The 22,500-nt window shown below is 48.5% G+C and overlaps 1 protein-coding gene across 3 annotated transcripts in view; it reads right to left on the reverse strand.

Moving 5' to 3' along the window:
- gne (glucosamine (UDP-N-acetyl)-2-epimerase/N-acetylmannosamine kinase) overlaps nt 1-22,500 on the reverse strand; it is a 31,297-nt gene that overhangs the window by 2,523 nt on the left and 6,274 nt on the right. The window contains exons 1-11 of one of the 3 annotated variants that reach the window (XM_077013198.1): nt 19,402-19,555; nt 8,529-8,737; nt 6,007-6,461; nt 5,457-5,609; nt 5,155-5,367; nt 4,499-4,586; nt 4,172-4,379; nt 3,953-4,082; nt 3,629-3,850; nt 3,334-3,516; nt 834-950 (exon numbers count right to left, since the gene is read on the reverse strand). In XM_077013198.1, coding sequence (XP_076869313.1) covers nt 834-950; nt 3,334-3,516; nt 3,629-3,850; nt 3,953-4,082; nt 4,172-4,379; nt 4,499-4,586; nt 5,155-5,367; nt 5,457-5,609; nt 6,007-6,461; nt 8,529-8,719 — 1,960 coding nt within the window. In that variant the 5' untranslated portion in view covers nt 8,720-8,737; nt 19,402-19,555. Of the gene's footprint in view, nt 1-833; nt 951-3,333; nt 3,517-3,628; nt 3,851-3,952; nt 4,083-4,171; nt 4,380-4,498; nt 4,587-5,154; nt 5,368-5,456; nt 5,610-6,006; nt 6,462-8,528; nt 8,738-13,867; nt 14,217-19,401; nt 19,556-22,500 lie in introns of those variants that run through there. The other 2 variants (XM_077013190.1, XM_077013206.1) reach the window with 2 other exon arrangements.

Here is a 22,500-nt window from a genome sequence, read left to right on the forward strand (position 1 = left end):
ACACACACACACATTACCCATCACACACACCGACATTACCCATCACACACACCGACATTACCCACCACACACACACACACATTACCCATCACACACCGACATTACCCACCACACACACACACATTACCCATCACACACACCGACATTACCCACCACACACACAGACATTACCCACCACACACACACACACAAACATTACCCACCACACACACACATTACCCACCACACACACCGACATTACACACCACACACAGACACACACATTACCCATCACACACCGACATTACCCATCACACACACACATTACCCACCACCCACAGACACTACCCACCACACACACATTACCCACCACACACACACACATTACCCATCACACACCGACATTACCCACCACACACACACACATTACCCATCACACACACCGACATTACCCACCACACACACCGACATTACACACCACACACACCGACATTACACACCACACACACACACATTACCCACCACACACACATTACCCACCACACACACCGACATTACACACCACACACACCGACATTACCCACCACCCACAGACACTACCCACCACACACACACACATTACCCACCACACACACAGACATTACACAGCACACACACCGACATTACACAGCACACCCACAGACACTACCCACCACACACACACACATTACCCATCACACACACACACATTACCCATCACACACAGACACTACCCACCACACACACACACATTACCCACCACACACACACACATTACCCACCACACACACACACACACACACACACATTACCCATCACTGTTGTAAATGTCTCACCTGTTTGAAGGACGTTTTGAGCGTCAGGGTTGCCATGGCGAGCAGCCTGGATGAGGTGTATGGCGCTCACCTGCTCCTTGGAGCTCACGTTCATCCCTTCCATCAGCAGCTGGCCCTCTGTAAGCGGGATAAACACGGGATAAACACGGGACAAACACGGGACAAACACAGAATAAACACGGGACAAACATGGGACAAACACAGAATAAACACGGGATAAACACGGGACAAACATGGGACAAACACAGAATAAACACAGAATAAACACGGGACAAACACAGGACAAACACGGGATAAACACGGGATAAACACGGGATAAACACGGGACAAACACGGGATAAACACGGGATAAACACGGGATAAACACGGGATAAACACAGGATAAACACAGGACAAACACAGGACAAACACAGGACAAACACGGGACAAACACGGGACAAACACGGGACAAACACGGGATAAACACGGGATAAACACGGAATAGGACACACCTGTTTATAACATCGACAGGAGATGTGTGTGTATATTGGTGATTGTGCATATCAGTGTGTGTGTGTGTGTGCCATTTCAACCAGCGTTTGAATGTGTGATTTAATTAGTACTGAATCGCTTCACATTTAGAAACTGATCTGTGGATCCGTGACTGATCTGTGGATCCGTGACTGATCTGTGGATCCGTGACTGATCTGTGGATCCGTGACTGATCTGTGGATCCGTGACTGATCTGTGGATTCTTGGAGTCAAACACACTGGTGTCCAACCTTGAGGACAAACTTCCTTATCAAAGGACATTTAACCAAATACATGAAATCATACCTTCACTTACACCCAAATGTTGCAGCAATGTTGCAGAACTCCTACAATCATATGCTACACAGTGCTGGTTACCATATAACTGTCATACCATTAGACCAGGGGTCACCAACGTGGTGCCCGCGGGCACCATGTCGCCCGCGAGGACGTTATGAGTCGCCCGCGGGCTTGTTTTAAAAACAGCTCACTATATTGCCATGCACCAAAGCGCTGCATCGTTTATGTTTTTGCTGCTATTAGCGATTGTCCGCGGTTGCTAGCGGTCTTCCCACTTAGCAATTGATATGCGCACATGAACCTCAACAACTTTCTTTCTGGTAGCCCTCCGCAATAATTGGTATCCAAGTAGCTCCCAACTTCAAAAAGGTTGGTGACCCCTGCATTAGACCCACGCTAGGTGCTCAGAGACCTCCAACTGGCCTGCAGAACAGGAGTTCATATTCAGAACATGCATTAATATTCAGAACATGCATTAATATTCAGAACCTCACCATAATTTTTTAGGACACTCCCAATGCCAGCGGCTTTTGTTCTGAATATTTTCTAAGATAACGTAGCATAAAACATCATCATTTCTATGTAGCTTTGTCTGATAATAACATGCAATCTTAATTTCCTTAACTGATCAGGAGTTCTTATGCCATAAGGACATGAATCTGCTTTATGACACATCAAACCACATCTCTACCGGGTACATGCAGGACACCTAAAAACCTGCCTTCCTCTTACAATGCAGTCTTCAGAATAAGTGGAGATATATCACACACACACACACACACACACACACACACACACACACACACACGCCCACATACGAACCAGCACAGTTTAGTCAATCACGTGCAACAGAATGTGAAGTAGTGTTTGTGCATGTGAATGTTTGGATAAGTAATGTGTGTGTGTGTGTGTGTGTGTGTGTGTGTGTGCGTGCGTGTGCGCGTTTCTCCTAGGTGTTTTTGTTTGTTTACATCATTTACTTCTATTAAAGTTGCAGAACATCTGATCCAACAACCTGCTCATCACATTTACACTAAATCTACCTGCTCACCAAAGTCACTGCCCACACTTTCTCAAAAACAAATCTCCCTGTAGCAACTGCTCTTTGCTATAGCTAATAGCCTATCTTCAGAAAATAGTTTATGTTCAAATGAGCCATAATCAGACCTCTCATCAAACAGTCTAACCTTGACCCATATCAGATAATATACAAGATAATGTGGAGGTGAATGTAAAGGTTAGTTTTACTGCCCCAATAAAGTTTTATTTCCCTGCCCCACTCAGCCAACACCCCGCAGGTCTGATCTCCAGGTGTGTACCACTCCAGTTAACGTCGCCTGCCTTCTGGACACAACCTTTATCTTATTACATGAACAAACACCTTTCATGACTCCCACACGCCCCCGGCGTGTACCTGTGCTTAAGGTTAAATATATACAACCCTGAGTGTGTGTGTGTGTGTGTTTGCACTTGTACATCAGGACAAATACAAGAATACACACCAACAACTTAAAGAAACAAGTTGGAAAAGATCCCAACAGATACGCTTGATCTGTTGTATGTGTATTTTTTGCAATGCAAAACAGTTTTCATATTATTTGTGGACCCCTCAGAAAAGCATGTACCCATTTTGTAGGTTTATTTCAGAAGTCCAGAATTTTCACAAAACAAGTGTGTGTGTGTGTCTCACTATCGTGCAGCCTCTTGGCCTCTCTCTGCAGGGCCAGGCCGGAGGAGAAGGCCTCTATACAGCCCTGACTTCCACAGGAACACTCGGGCCCCTCCAGGGACACCATGATGTGTCCGAGCTCCGCAGCACAGAAGTCGTTTCCGTGGATGAGCTCCCCCTGCTGGATGATCCCGCCCCCGATCCCTGCACACACACACACACACACACACACACAGTTAATCCACAGCGGGTGGAAACGCATCCCTGTTTGGCCACGCCCCTGACTCGTGGGAGGGACGGTGTCCAGCGCGCGCACCTGTCCCCGTGATGACTGTGACGAAGTTCTCCACGCCCTTCCCGTGGCCGAACTTCTTCTCGGCGAGGGCGGCACAGTTGCCGTCGTTGTCCACCCAGACGGGCAGGTGCAGGGCGCTGGAGACGGGCGTGCGCACGTCCACCCCCGCCCACTCCTTTATCAGCCTGGTGGAGTCCAGCACCACGCCCTCCTGGGGGTTGACCCTGCCACCCGTGCTCACCCCTGGGGGGCGGTAGAGGGCAGAGGGAAGATGAGAGACGCACTTGAAAACATGGGATTAAGGACGGACGGGTGGAGAGGAGGACGGAAGAAAAGTAAACACACCGACTCCCAGAATCCTGCAGTTCAGGCATACGGCGTCGGTGATGGCCTGCTGACACATCTTCAGTATGAGCTCGATGCGCTGTTCAAACGTCTTTGGGTTGGGCTGGGTGTACTTCCTCATTATCGTACCCTGAAAACCACACACGCAATGTAAACATATTACATGCTCAATCCAGGCTCGAGCTGGTGTGTGTGGGTGTGTGTGTGTGACTGACGTGCCTTCATGCAGACGATGGCCACGCGCAGGTTGGTCCCCCCCAGGTCCACGGCCAGGGCGCTCTGGGTCTCCAGGATGTGGTCGATGTCCTGCGAGATTTGCCGCACCGCCGGGAAGCAGAAGGTCTTCTGCAGCGGCTCTGAAACATCTATCGACTGCAGGAACTTCAGGATGCGCGGGACAGCGTTCCCATCGCCGTAGATCTTAGAGCTGGAGCACAGGAAGAGAGAGAGAGAAAAAAGATGTTTCTCAATTAAAAGGCTTGATGCAGAAATCGTTTTCTTCTGAACTCCATTTCCCATGATGCCTCTGGGTGTGCCGTGTCCTACCAAGGGTAGCGTTTCCCGAACTGCAGCTCCAGAGCGTGGTAGATCTTATTCTGCGTGTCGGCGTCTCGGACGTGCAGAACGTTCTCACCTGGAAACCCAGAACTCACGTGAACCTAGCAAGACACGTGGCATGCAGCAAACCTAATGTAGCAGTCTTCCCCGGATCTAGCACACGTGATTCAGAGTGTGCCAAAAGACACAAGGCCTTGCCCCGCCCCGACCACACCCACCTGTCTCACGGCCCGTCTGGCTCGTGCCCCGCCCCTGACCCCGCCCACCTGTCTCGCGGCCCGTCTGGCTCGTGCCCCGCCCCTGACCCCGCCCACCTGTCTCGCGGCCCGTCTGACGCATGCCCCGCCCCCGGCCCCGCCCACCTGTCTCGCGGCCCGTCTGGCGCGTGCCCCGCCCCCGACCCCGCCCACCTGTCTCACGGCCCGTCTGGCGCGTGCCCCGCCCCCGGCCCCCGCCCACCTGTCTCGCGGCCCGTCTGGCGCGTGCCCCGCCCCCGACCCCGCCCACCTGTCTCACGGCCCGTCTGGCGCGTGCCCCGCCCCGCCCACCTGTCTCACGGCCCGTCTGACGCGTGCCCCGCCCCCGGCCCCGCCCACCTGTCTCACGGCCCGTCTGACGCGTGCCCCGCCCCCGGCCCCGCCCACCTGTCTCGCGGCCCGTCTGGCGCGTGCCCAGGTTGATGACGGGGGTCCCGAAGGCGCCGGCCTCCCTCACGCCACAGCTGCTGTTGCCCACCATGCAGCCCGCGTGAGCCACCAGCTGGATGAACTGATCGAAGGGCACGTGCTTGACGGCACGGAAGTTGGGGTGCTGCTCCACACCCTTCCTCCGCATGACACGCACCATCTCCTTACTGCCTGCAGGGGGAGCCGTGGGGTTAGAACAAAAACACAAGGACAAAGGAATGAAACAGGGGGCGGGGCATGTGTGGGGGCGGGGATCTGACCAGCGTCGATGTTGGGGAACAGGATGAGGGTCCTCTTGTTAAAGGAGATGAGAGCATCCAACATGAGGTCATAGATCTTGATGGAGTTCTTGATGTCTGTGGTCACAGGATGTTGGAGAGCAACAATGTAGTCCTGCTCCTTCACATGGTCACCTAAAGAATGAACACACACACACACACACACTGTAGTCCTGCTTCTTCACACGGTCATCTACAGAGCATACACACCCCCCCCCCCCCCCCCACACACACACACACACACACACACTGTAGTCCTGCTTCTTCACACGGTCATCTACAGAGCATACACACACACACACACACACACACACACACACACACACACACACACCCCACTACCATCCACCCACATCCACCTGTATAGGAAAACTGCTCTAAATCTGAACAGAGAGCCGGTCTTCATCAGAGCTGCCTCCTAGGCCCCGCCCCACGCCCCGCCCCACCCCACGCCCTCCCCCTTCAGCTGTGGTATCTGTGCTGTATTCTACCCTGCGCTGTGGCTACTTCATAAGATCCGTCGTCCACACACCCAGCCAGGACTTGATGATGTCGTTGTAGTCTTCCCTCTTGTGGGCGGAGAGCAGCTTGTCATAGGACGGGCAGCCGGCCAATAGGATTCGAGAGTGGTCCTCGCACATGGCGATGAGGTGTCTCTCTGCGGAGTGCGTGCACACGGCGTGGTAGTGGGCCAGCTTGGAGATGGCGTGGCGGATGGAGTCGTCGATGGTGCCGCTCACCTCTCCGCCCTCCAGGTGGAGGATACGGATGTTCATGAGGGCGGCGGCGGTCGCCAAGGCCAGGGCGTCGAAGCGGTCGCCGTGGACGATGAGCACGTCCGGCGCCAGGCGCTGAAGGACGTCGGGCAGCTTGACGAGGGCCAGACCCACCGACTCCACCATGGCTGCCTCGTCCTCACCACGAACGATGGTGTGCAGCTTAGAGCCGATGTCAAAGTCATCCTGCTCGATCATACGAAAGGTGTTCCTGAGAGAGAGAGAGAGGGAGGGAGGGAGGGAGGGAGAGAGAGAGAGAGAGAGAGGGAGAGAGAGAGAGAGAGAGAGAGGGAGAGAGAGAGGGGGGGGAGGGAGGGAGGGAGGGAGGGAGAGAGAGAGGGAGAGAGAGGGGGGGAGAGGCAGAGAGAGAGAGGGAGGGAGGGAGAGAGAGAGGGGGGGAGAGGCAGAGGGAGGGAGGGAGGGAGAGAGAGAGAGAGAGGGAGGGAGGGAGGGAGAGAGAGAGAGGGGGGGAGAGAGAGGGAGAGAGAGAGAGAGGGGGGGGGGGAGAGGGGGGGGGGAGGGAGGGAGGGAGAGAGAGAGAGGCATAAGAGGACAGGAAACCCTCCACAGCAGAGGCCTCAAACTTACCCACAGTGCACTGCGCAGCTACAAAGTCACGCTAACAAAGTCAAAGCCAGCTAGCGGCAGTTAGCATGACCTTGATGTGGGGAAGGAGCGTATCAGGTCAGCAAGGAGACACCGATACACCTCGGGCCGTTTTGGGTCTTGTGTGTAAACGAAAAAGGACACCAGCTTCTCCGACAGACTGAAACAAACTGCTGTCTCATAAAATCTGAACAGGAAACGCAGAAAACATGCGTGGCTGCGTAAACCTCGAGAGTGAGACCACCATGCAGCCACACACCAGCAGACAGGGACAGTACGGCCACGATCCTGAAAGAGCTACTCAACTTCTTCACACCGTTCCAAGCTAATGATGTGGTGGCATGCTAACCAGACGTCCGCCTGGACAGACACGGCCGTGTCTTCCTTCTGTACAGCACTGCTTTTCTGTTGATCATTATTATCGTGTTACTGGGTCAAACCAGAGTACTAGAGTAAAGACCTGAAAGTCCTGAAAGTCCTGCTCTAAATACTAGTCAGTCAGGATAGCAACACCTTTTTCAGTGGTCAACACACGCTTTTATTTCGGCAGGACAGACGTCTTCATGCCTGAACACTTCACCAGACGTCAACAGGCCAGTGCAGTTGGTGCCACCACTAATAAAACATTATTTCATTACAGATTTCTACATCACACTGGTGTGCTGCGTGGCTCGAGAGGTCCTGGTTTTAACTGTGTGTGTTGTAATGTCTCACGCCCATCCCTGAACGTCCTGTTATGGCTTCTGGAAGGGACCACCCTAAAAGCCACGATGACGCAGGGAATGCAAATATTTTGGGAGGAATGAACAGGCCATATTTGTGGTGTGACTCCACTAATCTGGACCTGCTGCCCCGCTGTAGTCAGACCCACTGCATCGCCAGGCCTTTTAAAGATCGTGAACTATGAAGGCCACATTTTCACGTCAGAACTTTTGAATCCGTTCTGACACACCTTTCAGAATTCAGACGTGTTCTGCGAGAAGTATTCGTGCTGAGACAGATCGGCCCGAGAGCATCACGGCGACACCCAGTCAACACGACATTGTCCCTGACCCCGCCACCTGATCCCACCCCCCCTGCATGATGACGAATGAGGGACAGCCAAGGACCCAGTTTACAGAGTCCAATACACTGGTTCTGTCACATCCGCTATACCACACAGACTTTTTAAAACCAGCTAAATTATAACAGGCTGGTTCATCTTAAAACATCTTAAGTCAACAAAAAGGTGTAGAATGAGAATCAGTGAAGCCACGTTAGATCACATCAGATCACAGAATCAGTGAGGCCACGTTAGATCACATCAGATCACAGAATCAGTGAGGCTACGTTAGATCACATCAGATCACAGAATCAGTGAGGCCACGTTAGATCACATCAGATCACAGAATCAGTGAGGCCACGTTAGATCACATCAGATCACAGAATCAGTGAGGCCACGTTAGATCACATCAGATCACAGAATCAGTGAGGCCACGTTAGATCACATCAGATCACAGAATCAGTGAGGCCACGTTAGATCACATCAGATCACAGAATCAGTGAGGCCATGTGGCTTGTACGTGATAGGGAAGAAGGCTACGTTATGCAAATAAACTATCATCATCAACAAAGATCTGGGCTTTGACCAATCAGAGGCCTGCCCGTGTGGGAGGGGCGGGGCCTTCCTTACCCGTAGTCGTCAATAAGATGTGAGCCGAGCACCACCACCTCCAGCTCGAACCGATCCGGCTGGGCCTTCAGCCCGAACATGATGGGGGCCAGCTTGGAGTAGTCGGCACGGTTACAGGTGGCCACGCACACCCGCAGCCTCCGCCCCTCCCCATTCTCCACAGGCTCCGCCTTGTCCTCCACCCTCTGCATGCTCAGGTAGTATAGCTCCTGTGCAGAGGCAAACGTGTGTCACGGTCACAAACCAATGACGAGAGAGAGAGACAAACCAATCACGAGAGAGAGAGAGACAAACCAATCACGAGAGAGAGAGAGAGAAACAAACCAATCACAAGAGAGAGAGAGAGAGAGACAAACCAATCACGAGAGAGAGAGAGACAAACCCATCACAAGAGAGAGAGAGACAAACCCATCACAAGAGAGACAAACCAATCACGAGAAAGAGAGAGACAAAAACCAATCACGAGAGAGAGAGAGAGAGACAAACCAATCACAAGAGAGAGAGAGAGAGAGAGAGCCTCTAAGGGCTGTAAACAGAATCATAAATTATTGCTTACAGCCTATTTTAAATATCTGATCTGTACAGAACTGAACCGATACCGAGGCATTACGCTACACATCGTCTGATTGGGGAACCAGTCCAGGCTGGATTGGGAGGGCTAAAGCAAGTGGGGCCTCCCATTGGCCTGCGTGTATTCAAACTAGGTGCCTGATTGGCTAGAGTGTAAACCAAAGAAAGATGCATGACTGGTTAGCGTGTAAACCAATATTTTGGGTTTTTTGCACGATGTGAAATATCTCATATTCCTAAAGTTCTGCTCACTGGACTTGGTGAGTTTATTAACTGATCTGGTCTCCATGGAGTTTGCACATATCACAGCAACATCTGAAACTGGTATAATCTGGAAATGTTTAATCTGGCCTCCATGGCCTTGCAGTTATTAGATTTCTAAAGAAAAAGACCACCGTGTCTCTGCACCGTCTCCCTACGGGAACTCCAGACGCGCCGCAGGACAGCAGTCTCTCCGCAGGACACTGGTCCAGACTGGGAACCATTCTTTAGTACTGCAGTCTCTCCGCAGGACACTGGTCCAAACTGGGAACCATTTTTCAGGACTGCAGTCTCTCCGCAGGGCACTGGTCCAGACCTTCACGTGCCATCCGAGCTCAAGCGCATGCAATTCAGACCGAGTACGATGTTTCCACAGCTGGGAAGCCTGAACACTCTCTGAACGCAAGCCAACCATCACATTCCCACAATGCACTGCTAATCACGCAGACTTGAGGTCACGAGCGAGGTCACTTCTCCACAGAAACGAGAGCCAGAACAGAACGACAGCTAGCAGGGAAGCGGCCCGCACTGTGCCGTGGAGACGAGTTAACGAGTTAACGCTAATGAGCATGTGACGTCACAGCTGGCATGTTAATGAGATTATGCTAATAAACATCTAATATAGGTCACGCTGACTGGCTCCAATTTTACTCAAAGACAAAGTTTCAAGCAGAGATTTATAAAAATAATGTAACGCGATATGAACCGCTGTCATGCTAGCACCGCCAGCCGGACCAAAGACAGAGTTGAGGAACCACGGAAGCAGAAGATCAGAGATCTTTAGGAAGCACCTGACGAATCCCAGTGGTGGAGACCACACTGAGGAGAACCCAGGGGCCCTGCTCCACACACGGGGGTTGATATGTGTTCAGAGAAACCTCATGTTTGCTGAGGGCAGGGAGAAAATCAACAGTGCTGTGGACTTTGAATATAGTGAATAACAGACCTTGAACCACAACGTCACATCTTCATATATATATATGCAGATCTCATAGAGCATTTACTAGGGCTGTCGCGGTGAAAGAATTTCCCCTGCGGTTATTTATGGTGGCTCAACACCGCGATATGCGGTATGACGCGATATGCGTCATTTGTCGTCTAAAATCATAATTTTAGAGCTATATAATTGTTTTATTGTTTTTATTGTAAAGGGGTTCTTATTGTTTTTAAATTGCAAAGAAGACACAGTTTTAAGAGCAGTTAAATGTGTTTATTGTCAAATAGAGAACACAGAAGTCAAATGAGATGCAGTAAGAACCCATGCTCTTTCGCTTTCTTAAAAGTGTAGGGTAAATATTTTAAACGAGATTTTAAACACAAAAAGATAATTTAATAAATAAATCAATAAAACGAAATCTTTCCTTAACCAGAAGAATAACGTCTCAGCTTAAACCTGAGTTGTCACGTCCCTGTTGCGCGCTAAGAAAACCAACATATTCACCATATGTGGTTTCAGTGAGGAGCGGAAAGGGCTAACAATATTCCCGGCAGTACTAAAAACTCGCTCTGATGGTGTGCTTGTTGCACAAATGCACATGTACTTGCGGGCGAGTTTGGAGAGCAGAGGAAATCTAGCCTCATTGACGCGCCACCAGGCGAGTGGATCTGCGTGGATTTGACTTGAACCCGAAATGCTCCCAAACCGGCGAAGTCGCGTTTTGTTTTTTGACCAGAGCATCTGCCGTAGTTTCCATCTTTGAAAAAAGGAGACGGATTGTTGATCAGCCGCACCGGATGATAACAGGGGGTTGATGGGAAAATGACTTTAACTCTTGCACAGGCACTTTCCCCTCGCATGGGAAAAAACACAAATATTGCGGTTGTTGCGGTTAATTCCCGTACGTTGCGATTTTCTCGTCAATAGCGCGGTATTGCTATACTGCGGTTATCGCGACAGCCCTAGCACTTACAGTTACTATAGAGCGTACACAACTTAGAGCTGTTGTAGTTGTTACTATAGTGTAAACAGCTTAGCAATGTTGTAGTACTGGTACTGTAGAGCGTTACAGATCTGTTATAATTGTTAAAACAGATGCCACTGAAGCTTCCTTTTTCAAACCTTGTCAGGACACACAAAATGGCCCCTTCTCTAAAGGAGTTTTTGCCTATTTTATTATGCATTATGTGGATTGGCGTGGTTCACGTTCCTTTCCCAACCTCCAGGGTGAAGTCCCTTCCTCTGGTGGCCCTGACACAACCTGCTCTTCTGCGTTTGACCGGAAGTGCTCCTCTACAAGGCGTTAGCAGCTCGCCACGGTTGTCAGCTTGAGGGTTTTGCACTTACAAGCATTCTCAGACAAAACAGAATATAACGAACAAATCTTGGAGATAAGGAGTCACACTCGTCACCCCTTCAGTGACATCCGTCGCCCCGTGGCGTCTGCCTGCATGTACGGTGTGGTGACTGGCCAAACCTCCCACAGCAGGAGAACCAATCAGAGACTGGCAATAGTCGAAGAACCAACCAGAAACCATCGCATATATACACGTGTCTAGTTACACCTGCAGTGATCATCTCATTTTTTGCGGACGGCAGGTAAAAAAAAATCAAGTGTAGTAGACTTAACACACCCAAGAGCAAATGACTGGCCTTGAATTAACACCCTCACAGCGTCAAGTTTAACACTTTCTTTGCCAAAGGTGAGTTGTTGAGGGACGGTGGAGAGGAACAACCTCACCTCGTGTGTGTGAGAACAGCGCTCAGGTTGGGCCTGGCCAAGAAGTCCGATCCACTCAACATCTTAGTCATTCTACATATGCGAATATGGAAGATATTTCCATATCAAATATTGACGTGCACTCCTCAGAGAGAGAGATGTTACAATTCTCTCACTACAGCCCGTAAACCGGCCTGTTTAACCTGTACCAACTTTCTGGCATGATGTCAGTTTATACGAATGAAATCTGTTCCTGTAAATTGGGGGAAAAATGCAATCAGACTTCTTTAAGTTCCGCTGCTCAAAAAAACAGCGTTTCCCAGAATGCCCCATGGCCTGCAGCTAGAGGCCACACCCATGGACCCAAGTGACACGTCACAACACACTACGAGCCTCGTCATGGTTCTGTCAGCGGTATTCTGGAGCCGGTTGGTCTTGCAATCTGTGTGACGTCAACACACACAAGACGTGTTTGTCTTGTGAAGCATCCTGCCCACAGAACTGGCTACGCTGCTTCAAGACATCTACAGGCTGGGCAGACACCAGGACCCACACACCTTCTACGGACCTGCAAACTCCTGCAGACACACAGCTGAGACTGGTATGACACCCGCCCACTGACGGCCACACGTCAACTCTTACACAACCGTGAGGGCAGGGTCTCATCTGCACACACACTGCTCGGCTGTTCAATCAAAGATGTCACACATGATAACTGGTAGTGTGTGTGTGTGTGTGTGTGTGTGTGTGTGTGTGTGTGTGTGTGTGTGTGTGTGTGTGTGTGTGTATGTGTGAGTGAGCGGGAGTGTTGAGAAATTAAATCCTTAATGTTTTATAGCCTCCCACACGGAGGGTCTTACTAGGCGACCACTTAAAGAAAGAAGACACATGACCGGCCCCTCCTCTGTTGTGTGTGTGTGAGTGTGTGTGTGTGTGTGTGTGTGTGTGTTTAATCATCACATGGTAGCTCTAACATGGAGCCACCTCTCAGTCCAAAAAATGTCATGTAAGGTCAGGCTCTAAGGAATCAGAACCTTGATGGAACAGCTGAACAGACGTGTGAAGGTTCTAGTCTCCAACTCATTAAGAAGTGCTAACAGGAACCGAGTTGCAAAGCACTTTGTAAGTCGCTCTGGATAAGAGCGTCTGCTAAATGCCGTAAATGTAAATGTAAAGTATACACAGCAACCAAGAAGGCTTACAGCATCAGGAGACTTCTGCATGAACCATGCCTCTACACACACACACACACATACACACACACACACACACACACACATACACACACACACATACACATACACATACACACACACACACACATATACATACACACACACACACATACACACACATATACATACACACACACACACACACACACACACACACACACACACATACACACATACACACACACACACACACATACATACATACACACACACACACATATACATACACACACACACACATACATACACACACACACACACACACACACACACACACATATACATACACACACATATACATACACACACACACACACACACACAGACGCACACAGAGGCACACAGAGGCACACAGAGGCACACAGAGGCACACACACACACACACACACAGGCACAATCTGGCATTCTCCATTCAAAGCATCACAAGATTTCAGTCACAGTACAGTCATTACAGCGGGGGATGGACAACAGACCGAAAACGGAGGGTGGAGGGGGGGAGAGACAGACACACTGACTGAGAGAAAGAGAGAGGGGGGAAGCGAGAGAGAGCAGGGAAGAGAGAGGACAGATGAGAAAGGACTGAGCAGAGAAGAAGCAAAAATGTCCGCTCACTCACGTGTGGGTTTCTAGCGTGGAGCTTGTGTGACATTTCTCTACCCGAAACCTCTCGTTCCCTCTATCACAACAGCACTAGCTCACACGTCTCTCTCTCTCTCTCTCTCTCTCTCTCTCTCTCTCTCTCTCTCTCTCTACCCGAATCCTCTCGTTCCCTCTATCACAACAGCACTAGCTCACACGTCTCTCTCTCTCTCTCTCTCTCTCTCTCTAGCCGTCTCTCTCTCTCTCTCTCTGCATCTATCCGTCCCTCTCTCTCTCTCTGTATCTATCTAGCCGTCTCTCTCTCTCTCTCTCTCTGCATCTATCCGTGCCTCTCTCTCTCTCTCTCTCTCTCTCTCTCTCTCTCTTGCGCGTGCGTGCACTCAGTTCTGTCATTACAGAGAGGAGAAGAAGGTTCTCTCACTCGCTCACACAAAGCAGCCACCCGGGCCAGAGGCGGGACTTCACGCTCCCATTGGCTGCCTGGAGGAGAGGATGCCCCACCCTCTCATGTTCTCTAGGGGCCAGTGGAGAGAGAGGACACACACACACCACTGGAGTCTTTGTTTTCAACACACACACACACACACACACACACACACACACACACACACACACACACACACACACACACACACTTCCTGCCTGATGAAGTAGTGTGACTCTCTCCACCCGACACGGGGACACAGAGCTGGACCAGATTCAGTCCAGCTGACGCGTCTCTATCCTGTCATACAACAACACCGCGTCCCACACAATCTCCACTCAACTGGGCTTCTTGAAGCAAGGAACACACTTTCAACTGGAACACTGGTCTGAACTGAACTGGTCTGAACTGGTCTGAGCTGAACTGGTCTGGTCTGAACTGGGCTGTGTTTGAAATAGCCTACTACATACTACTGGCGTACTGATCGAGCCCCAAATCAGTATGCCGTATGCAGTATGTGACCAAAATGAAATTTTCCAGTACGCGAAACATACCCGGATGACCTACTACTTCCGCAAAATATTCCAGTACGCGAACAGAGCTATCTTCGTGGTGTACTGCATCCCATCATGCAACGCTACGTTCACGTGACCCCGTAGTATGCTTTGCTTTTGTCGCATACTGGAAACTGTACTGCATACTACTACGAGGACCAGTATGCAGTATCCAGTATATACTGAGTCCAGTATGCAGTATCCAGTATGTAGTAGTCTATTTCGAACACAGCCCTGGTCTGGTCTGAACTGAACTGGTCTGAACTGGTCTGGTCTGAACTGGTCTGAAATGAACTGGTCTGAACTGAACTGGTCTGAACTGGTCTGGTCTGAACTGGTCTGAACTGACATGTTTCCCCAAGTCTCACCTGAATGTCGGCTCACTCTGAGTACCCATATGTAGAGATTTAACATCTCTCTTCATGAATAGTCATTAAACAAACATACTGAAGTAGTCTAATTATCACCAGTCAAGACACACACACACACACACACACACACACACAGACACGTGTGCACCCACCCACCTAAGCATGCACGCACTCACGCGTACACACACACACACACACACACACACACACACACACACACACACACACCTCTTCCCAAACAGAGGCTACAGTTATTACACATGCCCTCCAGTTCTGTCCAGGGCCAAGCACCATGACAACACCTGGGGCCAATCACCATGACAACACCTGGTAAGCAGCACAGTCCAAACTACGTCACCCTGAAACTACGTCACAGTGCCAACTTTGCACGAAGTGCACAGATGTTTTTGTTGTGCATTTTATTATTGTAATTGTTATGCTATAATTATTAATAGTATTACTATTAATAACAATGTTATTATTGTTACAGCTTTCTATACAATCACTGACGTTTCACCTAAAAACAGATGGGGGGCCTTTTTACACACATGAATGGGTCAGACGGGTCTTCCCAGAGGTGGTCTGAACGGGTCAGACCCAAACCCTGGTGCACTGAAGCCAAACAGATACAAAGCTCCAGCTTAAGAAAACATCACGTCCTCACCGCGGCCGTGTGACAGCAGAACGGTCCAACTGCTGGCTGTGACGAGCATTCAACCCACACTGGAGACATAATGGGTGGGTGTGTTTGTCATTCTGAAAACCACAACTATATTAAGGGCTTGCAATGAGACGCCTACTGTCCCAGTAAAGCACCACAGGGACGTCCCCGTTTCCAAACATTTTAGGGCTGACTCGGTAATTAAGGTGTTTGCCATCCGTGTTTTCCCTGCAGCCGTACGTACACACGGAGAGGCGGTGTAAAGTCCTGCAGACAGAGCACTACAGGAAGTGTGTGGGCCCTTTTAGTATCAGTCCTTATTTACGACCCCTTCCACAAGTCCTGCCCTACCCCACTGACCAACAGCTGTCTTACACTTATCAGGATGTCTTCACAAAAATCTCTAAGAGTACAGAGGCTGCTTTTCCACAGAAAACCTTCCCCAACACAGCGGAGGGATATGGGCACCACAGATCTACCTCCAACACTAGAAATACAGCAATCTGGACCTTCTTCATAACAGCTGCTGCCAGTGAGAGGTCTTTGGGTTTAAGAACATGTTAAATATGTCCCTTTAATCTCAGGGGACTGAGTTGACTAATTAAATAAAGGGTTAATAAAAAAATAGGCTTATAAAACGTTACACCGTCTGCTGGATCGTCAAACCGTGAAATGCTAAGCTAACACATTAGTGAGACTTGCAGCGCCCCCTGGCGGTAAATGACAGCGACACAGGTTTATTAAATGTACATGTTAAATATAGGAATACAAATAAGTTTGCTATAGTAGGCTAATAAATTAGCTGCTACTAACTTAGCTAATAGGTAACTGCTAATAAAACAATTTTATAAGGTAAGTAATCAAACATTAGTTAGATAAGTGAATGCAAGATTTAGTAACAAATATGAAAATATCAATAAAATCACCAAAACTAAAACACGATTAGTGATTACACTACCGTTATTTTTATATTCCTATACAGTCTGTATTGAATACATGTGGTGTATATACTGCAATTATACGCCATTCTTTACTTATTTTATCTATCTTTATATTTTACATATTCTATTGTCTTATTTCATGTGAACGGGTACGTCATCAATTTCGCTGCAGGCTGGCCCGTGTATCCATGTATGTGACAAACTCTCTTTGAGTCATGAAAATGCTCGGAGTGGGTCAATACAATCAATATTAATCAATACATCAGTCAAATAACAATTACAATGTAAAAGCTTCAGCCAGTTCAGTTCAGCCCCTTTACCCAACATGGAGGAGGGAGAGTGCGCCCTCTAGTGGCAGCAGTGTGAAGCACAGTGGATCTGCCTCTCCTCTCCTCACCACACCCCACCTCACTACACTACACTACACACCTCACCACACCTCACCACACTACACACCTCACCTCACCTCACTACACACCTCACCTCACTACACACTTCACCACACTACACTACACACCTCACCTCACCACACACCTCTCCTCACCACACACACCCCACCTCACTACACTACACACCTCACCACACACCTCTCCTCACCACACTACACACCTCACCACACTACACTACACACCTCTCCTCACCACACCCCACCTCACTACACTACACACCTCACCACACACCTCTCCTCACCACACTACACACCTCTCCTCACCACACCCCACCTCACTACACTACACACCTCACCACACACCTCTCCTCACCTCACCTCACTACACACCTCTCCTCACCACACCCCACCTCACTACACTACACACCTCACCTCACCACACTACACTACACACCTCACCACACTACACACCTCACCACACTACACACCTCTCCTCACCACACACCTCTCCTCACCACACACCTCTCCTCACCACACACCTCTCCTCACCACACACCTCTCCTCACCACACTACACTACACACCTCTCCTCACCTCACTACACTACACACCTCACCTCACCACACACCTCTCCTCACCACACACACCTCACCTCACTACACACACCTCACCTCACTACAGACCTCTCCTCACCACACACCTCACCTCACCACACACCTCACCACACTACACTACACACCTCACCTCACCACACCTCACACCTCACCTCACTACACACCTCTCCTCACCACACTACACTACACACCTCACCTCACCACACACACCTCACCTCACTACACACACCTCACCTCACTACACACACCTCACCTCACTACACACCTCACCTCACCACACACACCTCACCTCACCACACCTCACCACACCTCACCTCACCACACCACACTACACTACACTACACACCTCACCTCACACCTCACACCTCTCCTCTCCTTCTGACACACCTTAAGGAGGTGAGGATGATTAAAGCTCCAACCTCGTACGGAATGCAGGTCCGTAGTGCACCAGTATACCATTACACCTGTACACCAGTAAACCATTACACTAGTACACCCATACACCAGTACACCTGTACACCATTACTCTAGTACACCCATACACCATTACAACCGTACACCATTACACCATTATACCATTACACAAGTACACCAGTCAGGTGTTAACACACGTACACCAGTTCACCAGTACACCATTACACCAGTCAGTGGCGTAAAAAGGGGGTATGCAGCGTATGCGACGCATAGGGGCGCTGCACTAGAGGGGGCGCCAAATCGATGCCAGAAAATTATTTGCTGATTTGGAGGGGGTGGGGTGGAGTGTGGGGGGCACCGATAGTATGTTTGCATACACATCAGAAAGTATGTAGTTGCAACCCTGACACCAGTACACCATTACACCAGTACACCATTACACCAGTACACCATTACACCATTACACCAGTACACCATTACACCATTACACCATTACACCAGTCAGGTGTTAACACCCGTACACCATTACACCAGTACACCATTACACTATTACACCAGTCGGGTGTTAACACACGTACACTATTACACCAGTACACCATTACACCAGTCAGGTGTTAACACCCGTACACCATTACACTATTACACCAGTACACCATTACACCAGTCAGGTGTTAACACACGTACACTATTACACCATTACACCAGTCAGGTGTTAACACACGTACACCAGTACACCATTACCCTACACCAGTACACTAGTACACCATTACACCAGTCAGGTGGTAACACTAGGGTTGCCACCTAGGTCTGACAAAAAACAAGGACACTGTCATACTGACACAGGGTGGCGAATGTAATCTGTTGACGGTGGGGGGGGGGGTGTTAACGTAAAATGTTACCGGAGGGGTTTAAAATGGACACAGCGAGAAAAAAAACTGATTTAAAGTGTGCAGAAACAGTCTGAATCGTGGTTTTAACTAACCTAATTTTTTTGCCGGGACCGAATATTAAAAAGAAGAAAAACCGGGACAAACCGGGACAGATGGCAACACTAGTTAACACACATACAGTCCAGTCTCTACCACAGGTATTAAACTACCACGTCTACTTTAAACGAGTATATTAGACAGTTACAGCAGCAACACACGGGCGCCGTAGCATCTCCATTTACCCCAGATCTTTACCTTTTAAACCTTTCACTCTTGGTTCATTCCCGGCTGTGATGAAGTAGTTTTGTTTCTAATTCAACACAGCAGCCCAAAAAAATTATAAAGTTTCGACTGTACAGAGTGGCAGGGAACACGCACACTTCCGGTCCTCTTCTTCTGGCGGCGCGTAGCGGGCGTGTTTGCGCTCTGCTGCCCCCGCCGGCGGACGCTGGTAGTGCCGGCGCTACCGGTTACGGTGTCCAGTCATTTCTAAATCTAGCGAATCATTTCGCATTTCAGCAACTTAATGCATGTTTTCCCACCAACTCTTTGAAGGCAACAATGGGCCCAGATGTGATTTGGTTCTGGTCCAGTACAGGTTATAAAGACACCGAGACCGGGTCCGTCGTTCATTCGCTGGGAGATAATAACACCTAATAACTTCATAATGTGACTTCATATCCAGATCTCTGAATAATTGTGAAACGTATCTTTAAACTCTATTTTCGATAGCGTTAGTGTTAATGCACACATCCCATAACCATTAATAATGTAATACCACGTATCTGGAGATTCACAGATCCGGTGGTGATTGTGGCCGTGTTGGAAACAGCCTTCAAGCCTCCGTGGTACCGGTCGGGCCCAAACTCGGTGTGTGGTGTGCAGTACCGAGATAATGTAGATGACCGCAGGACTATTGCTGGTGTAAATATAAATATTCTGGCCCAATATTCCCGTTCCTAGGGTGTCAGGTTGCGGTTACATCAAGGTTAATACAGACTGATAAACTACATTTACGGTTTTAATTATAAATGGGCGAGTCAATCACATTTAGACTCTTAAAAGGAGAGATATGAGGTGACTGGTGCATTTTTGAAGGATTTGAACGTTGCGCCCACCAGCCAACATTATATATAATGTTATTTTGTTGATGTTTCACGATGTACGTTATAGACATAAACAGCCATGGGGCATTTCTAATATTAGAACATTTGGGGGGGGGGAATTAAAGTAAAATAAGTGAGGAGCTGTGTAGGAGCCACGAAGAGTCAGGAGTTATTGGTGATCTGAGCCAACTCACATGACTCATTATAAAAGAAGAATCCTGGACTACAGTCTTCAAAGACTGGCAAAATCACAAACGACTGAGAGGTATGCATAAATGTTTTCTTCAGATTTAGCTGGAAATAGATTCACCAGAGACTATTTTGATACTAAGGGGCTGCGTAGGTACTTTGTAAGCAGGAGGTTGTTGGATCTTGATCTCAGTAGTCACTAAATGACGTGACCCCTCTAAGAAGAGCCGCTAGACGTCTGCAGTCTCACTAAATATAGCAACAAAATCGCTTAGATGCCAATACTGCTGCTTTATCGCCATTCAGAAAAATGATGTGCTTCACGCCTGATTTAGGAGCTTTGGGGTGGGGGGGTGGGACAAGGACACTGACTCCAGTCCCTCCAGACTAACTCCAGTCCCTCCAGTCTGACTCCAGTCCCTCCAGTCTGATTCCAGTCCCTCCAGTCCGACTCCAGTCCATGATTTCCCAGTGCTCTCTCTCCGTTCAAGCTGAACGCTTCGGTTTTAATACAGTAATAAGAGAATTTCAAGCTTGTAAAAAGGCACAGAGCAATTTAATCACAGGCCGTCGTCACGTGTTCCACGCAGCAGCGTTATCACAGTGATCATGGAGCGAAAACACCAACACCAGCACCAAACACCAACACCAAACACCCATCACCAACACCAAACCCCCATCACCAACACACAAACACCAACCACCAATACCAAACACTAACCACCAAACACCCAACACCAACACACAAACACCAACCAACAACACCAACACACAAACACCAACCAGCAATACCAAACACCAACCACCAACACCAACACACAAACACCAACCAGCAATACCAAACACCAACACACAAACACAAACCACCAACACCAAACACCAACCACAAACACCAACACACCAGCACCAAACACAAACACCCAACACCAACACCCAACACAAATACCAACACACCAGCACCAAACACCAATACCAACACACCAACGCTCCAACACACACACAAACACACTGTAACACAACACGATGTGACACTCCTGGGCCTGAATGACATCACCAGCTACAATCAGCCATCAGTTAATGGGGAACTGTGAACGAGCTGATGAACTGAACACACACAGGTGTGTGTGAGATGAACTGAACACACACAGGTTCACGCAGGTTCAGAAAGTCACAGCATCACACCTCAATATGTGATATATGATGTGTGAGCCATATGCCTTGAACATCTGTGCACAGCCCTTTGTGACTGATTCAGTTCTGTATAATGACTGATTCAGTTCTATCATATGCCTGATTCAGTTCTAGCTTAGGACTGATTCAGTTCTATATAATGACAGATTCAGTTCTATCTTATGACTGATTCAGTTCTATATAATGACAGATTCAGTTCTATCTTATGACAGATTCAGTTCTATATAATGACTGATTCAGTTCTATCTTATGACAGATTCAGTTCTATATAATGACTGATTCAGTTCTATCGTATGCCTGATTCAGTTCTAGCTTAGGACTGATTCAGTTCTATATAATGACAGATTCAGTTCTATCTTATGACTGATTCAGTTCTATATAATGACAGATTCAGTTCTATCTTATGACTGATTCAGTTCTATATAATGACTGATTCAGTTCTATCTTATGACAGATTCAGTTCTATATAATGACTGATTCAGTTCTATATAATGACAGATTAAGTTCTATCTTATGACAGATTCAGTTCTATATAATGACTGATTCAGTTCTATCTTATGACTGATTCAGTTCTATATAATGACTGATTCAGTTCTATATAATGACTGATTCAGTTCTATCTTATGACAGATTCAGTTCTATATAATGACTGATTCAGTTCTATTTAATGACAGATTCAGTTCTATCTTATGACAGATTCAGTTCTATATAATGACTGATTCAGTTCTATATAATGACTGATTCAGTTCTATCTTATGACAGATTCAGTTCTATCAGCTCTATCTCTATATTGACTGGGTCAAACAAGAATACAGAAGCTTTCTTGTTTGTACTTTTTTTTTCTACTTTTTCCTAAAACATTTTCAGC

The sequence above is a fragment of the Brachyhypopomus gauderio genome, chromosome 1 (genome assembly GCF_052324685.1).
Source record: "Brachyhypopomus gauderio isolate BG-103 chromosome 1, BGAUD_0.2, whole genome shotgun sequence".
In the NCBI taxonomy this organism is placed as follows: domain Eukaryota; kingdom Metazoa; phylum Chordata; class Actinopteri; order Gymnotiformes; family Hypopomidae; genus Brachyhypopomus; species Brachyhypopomus gauderio.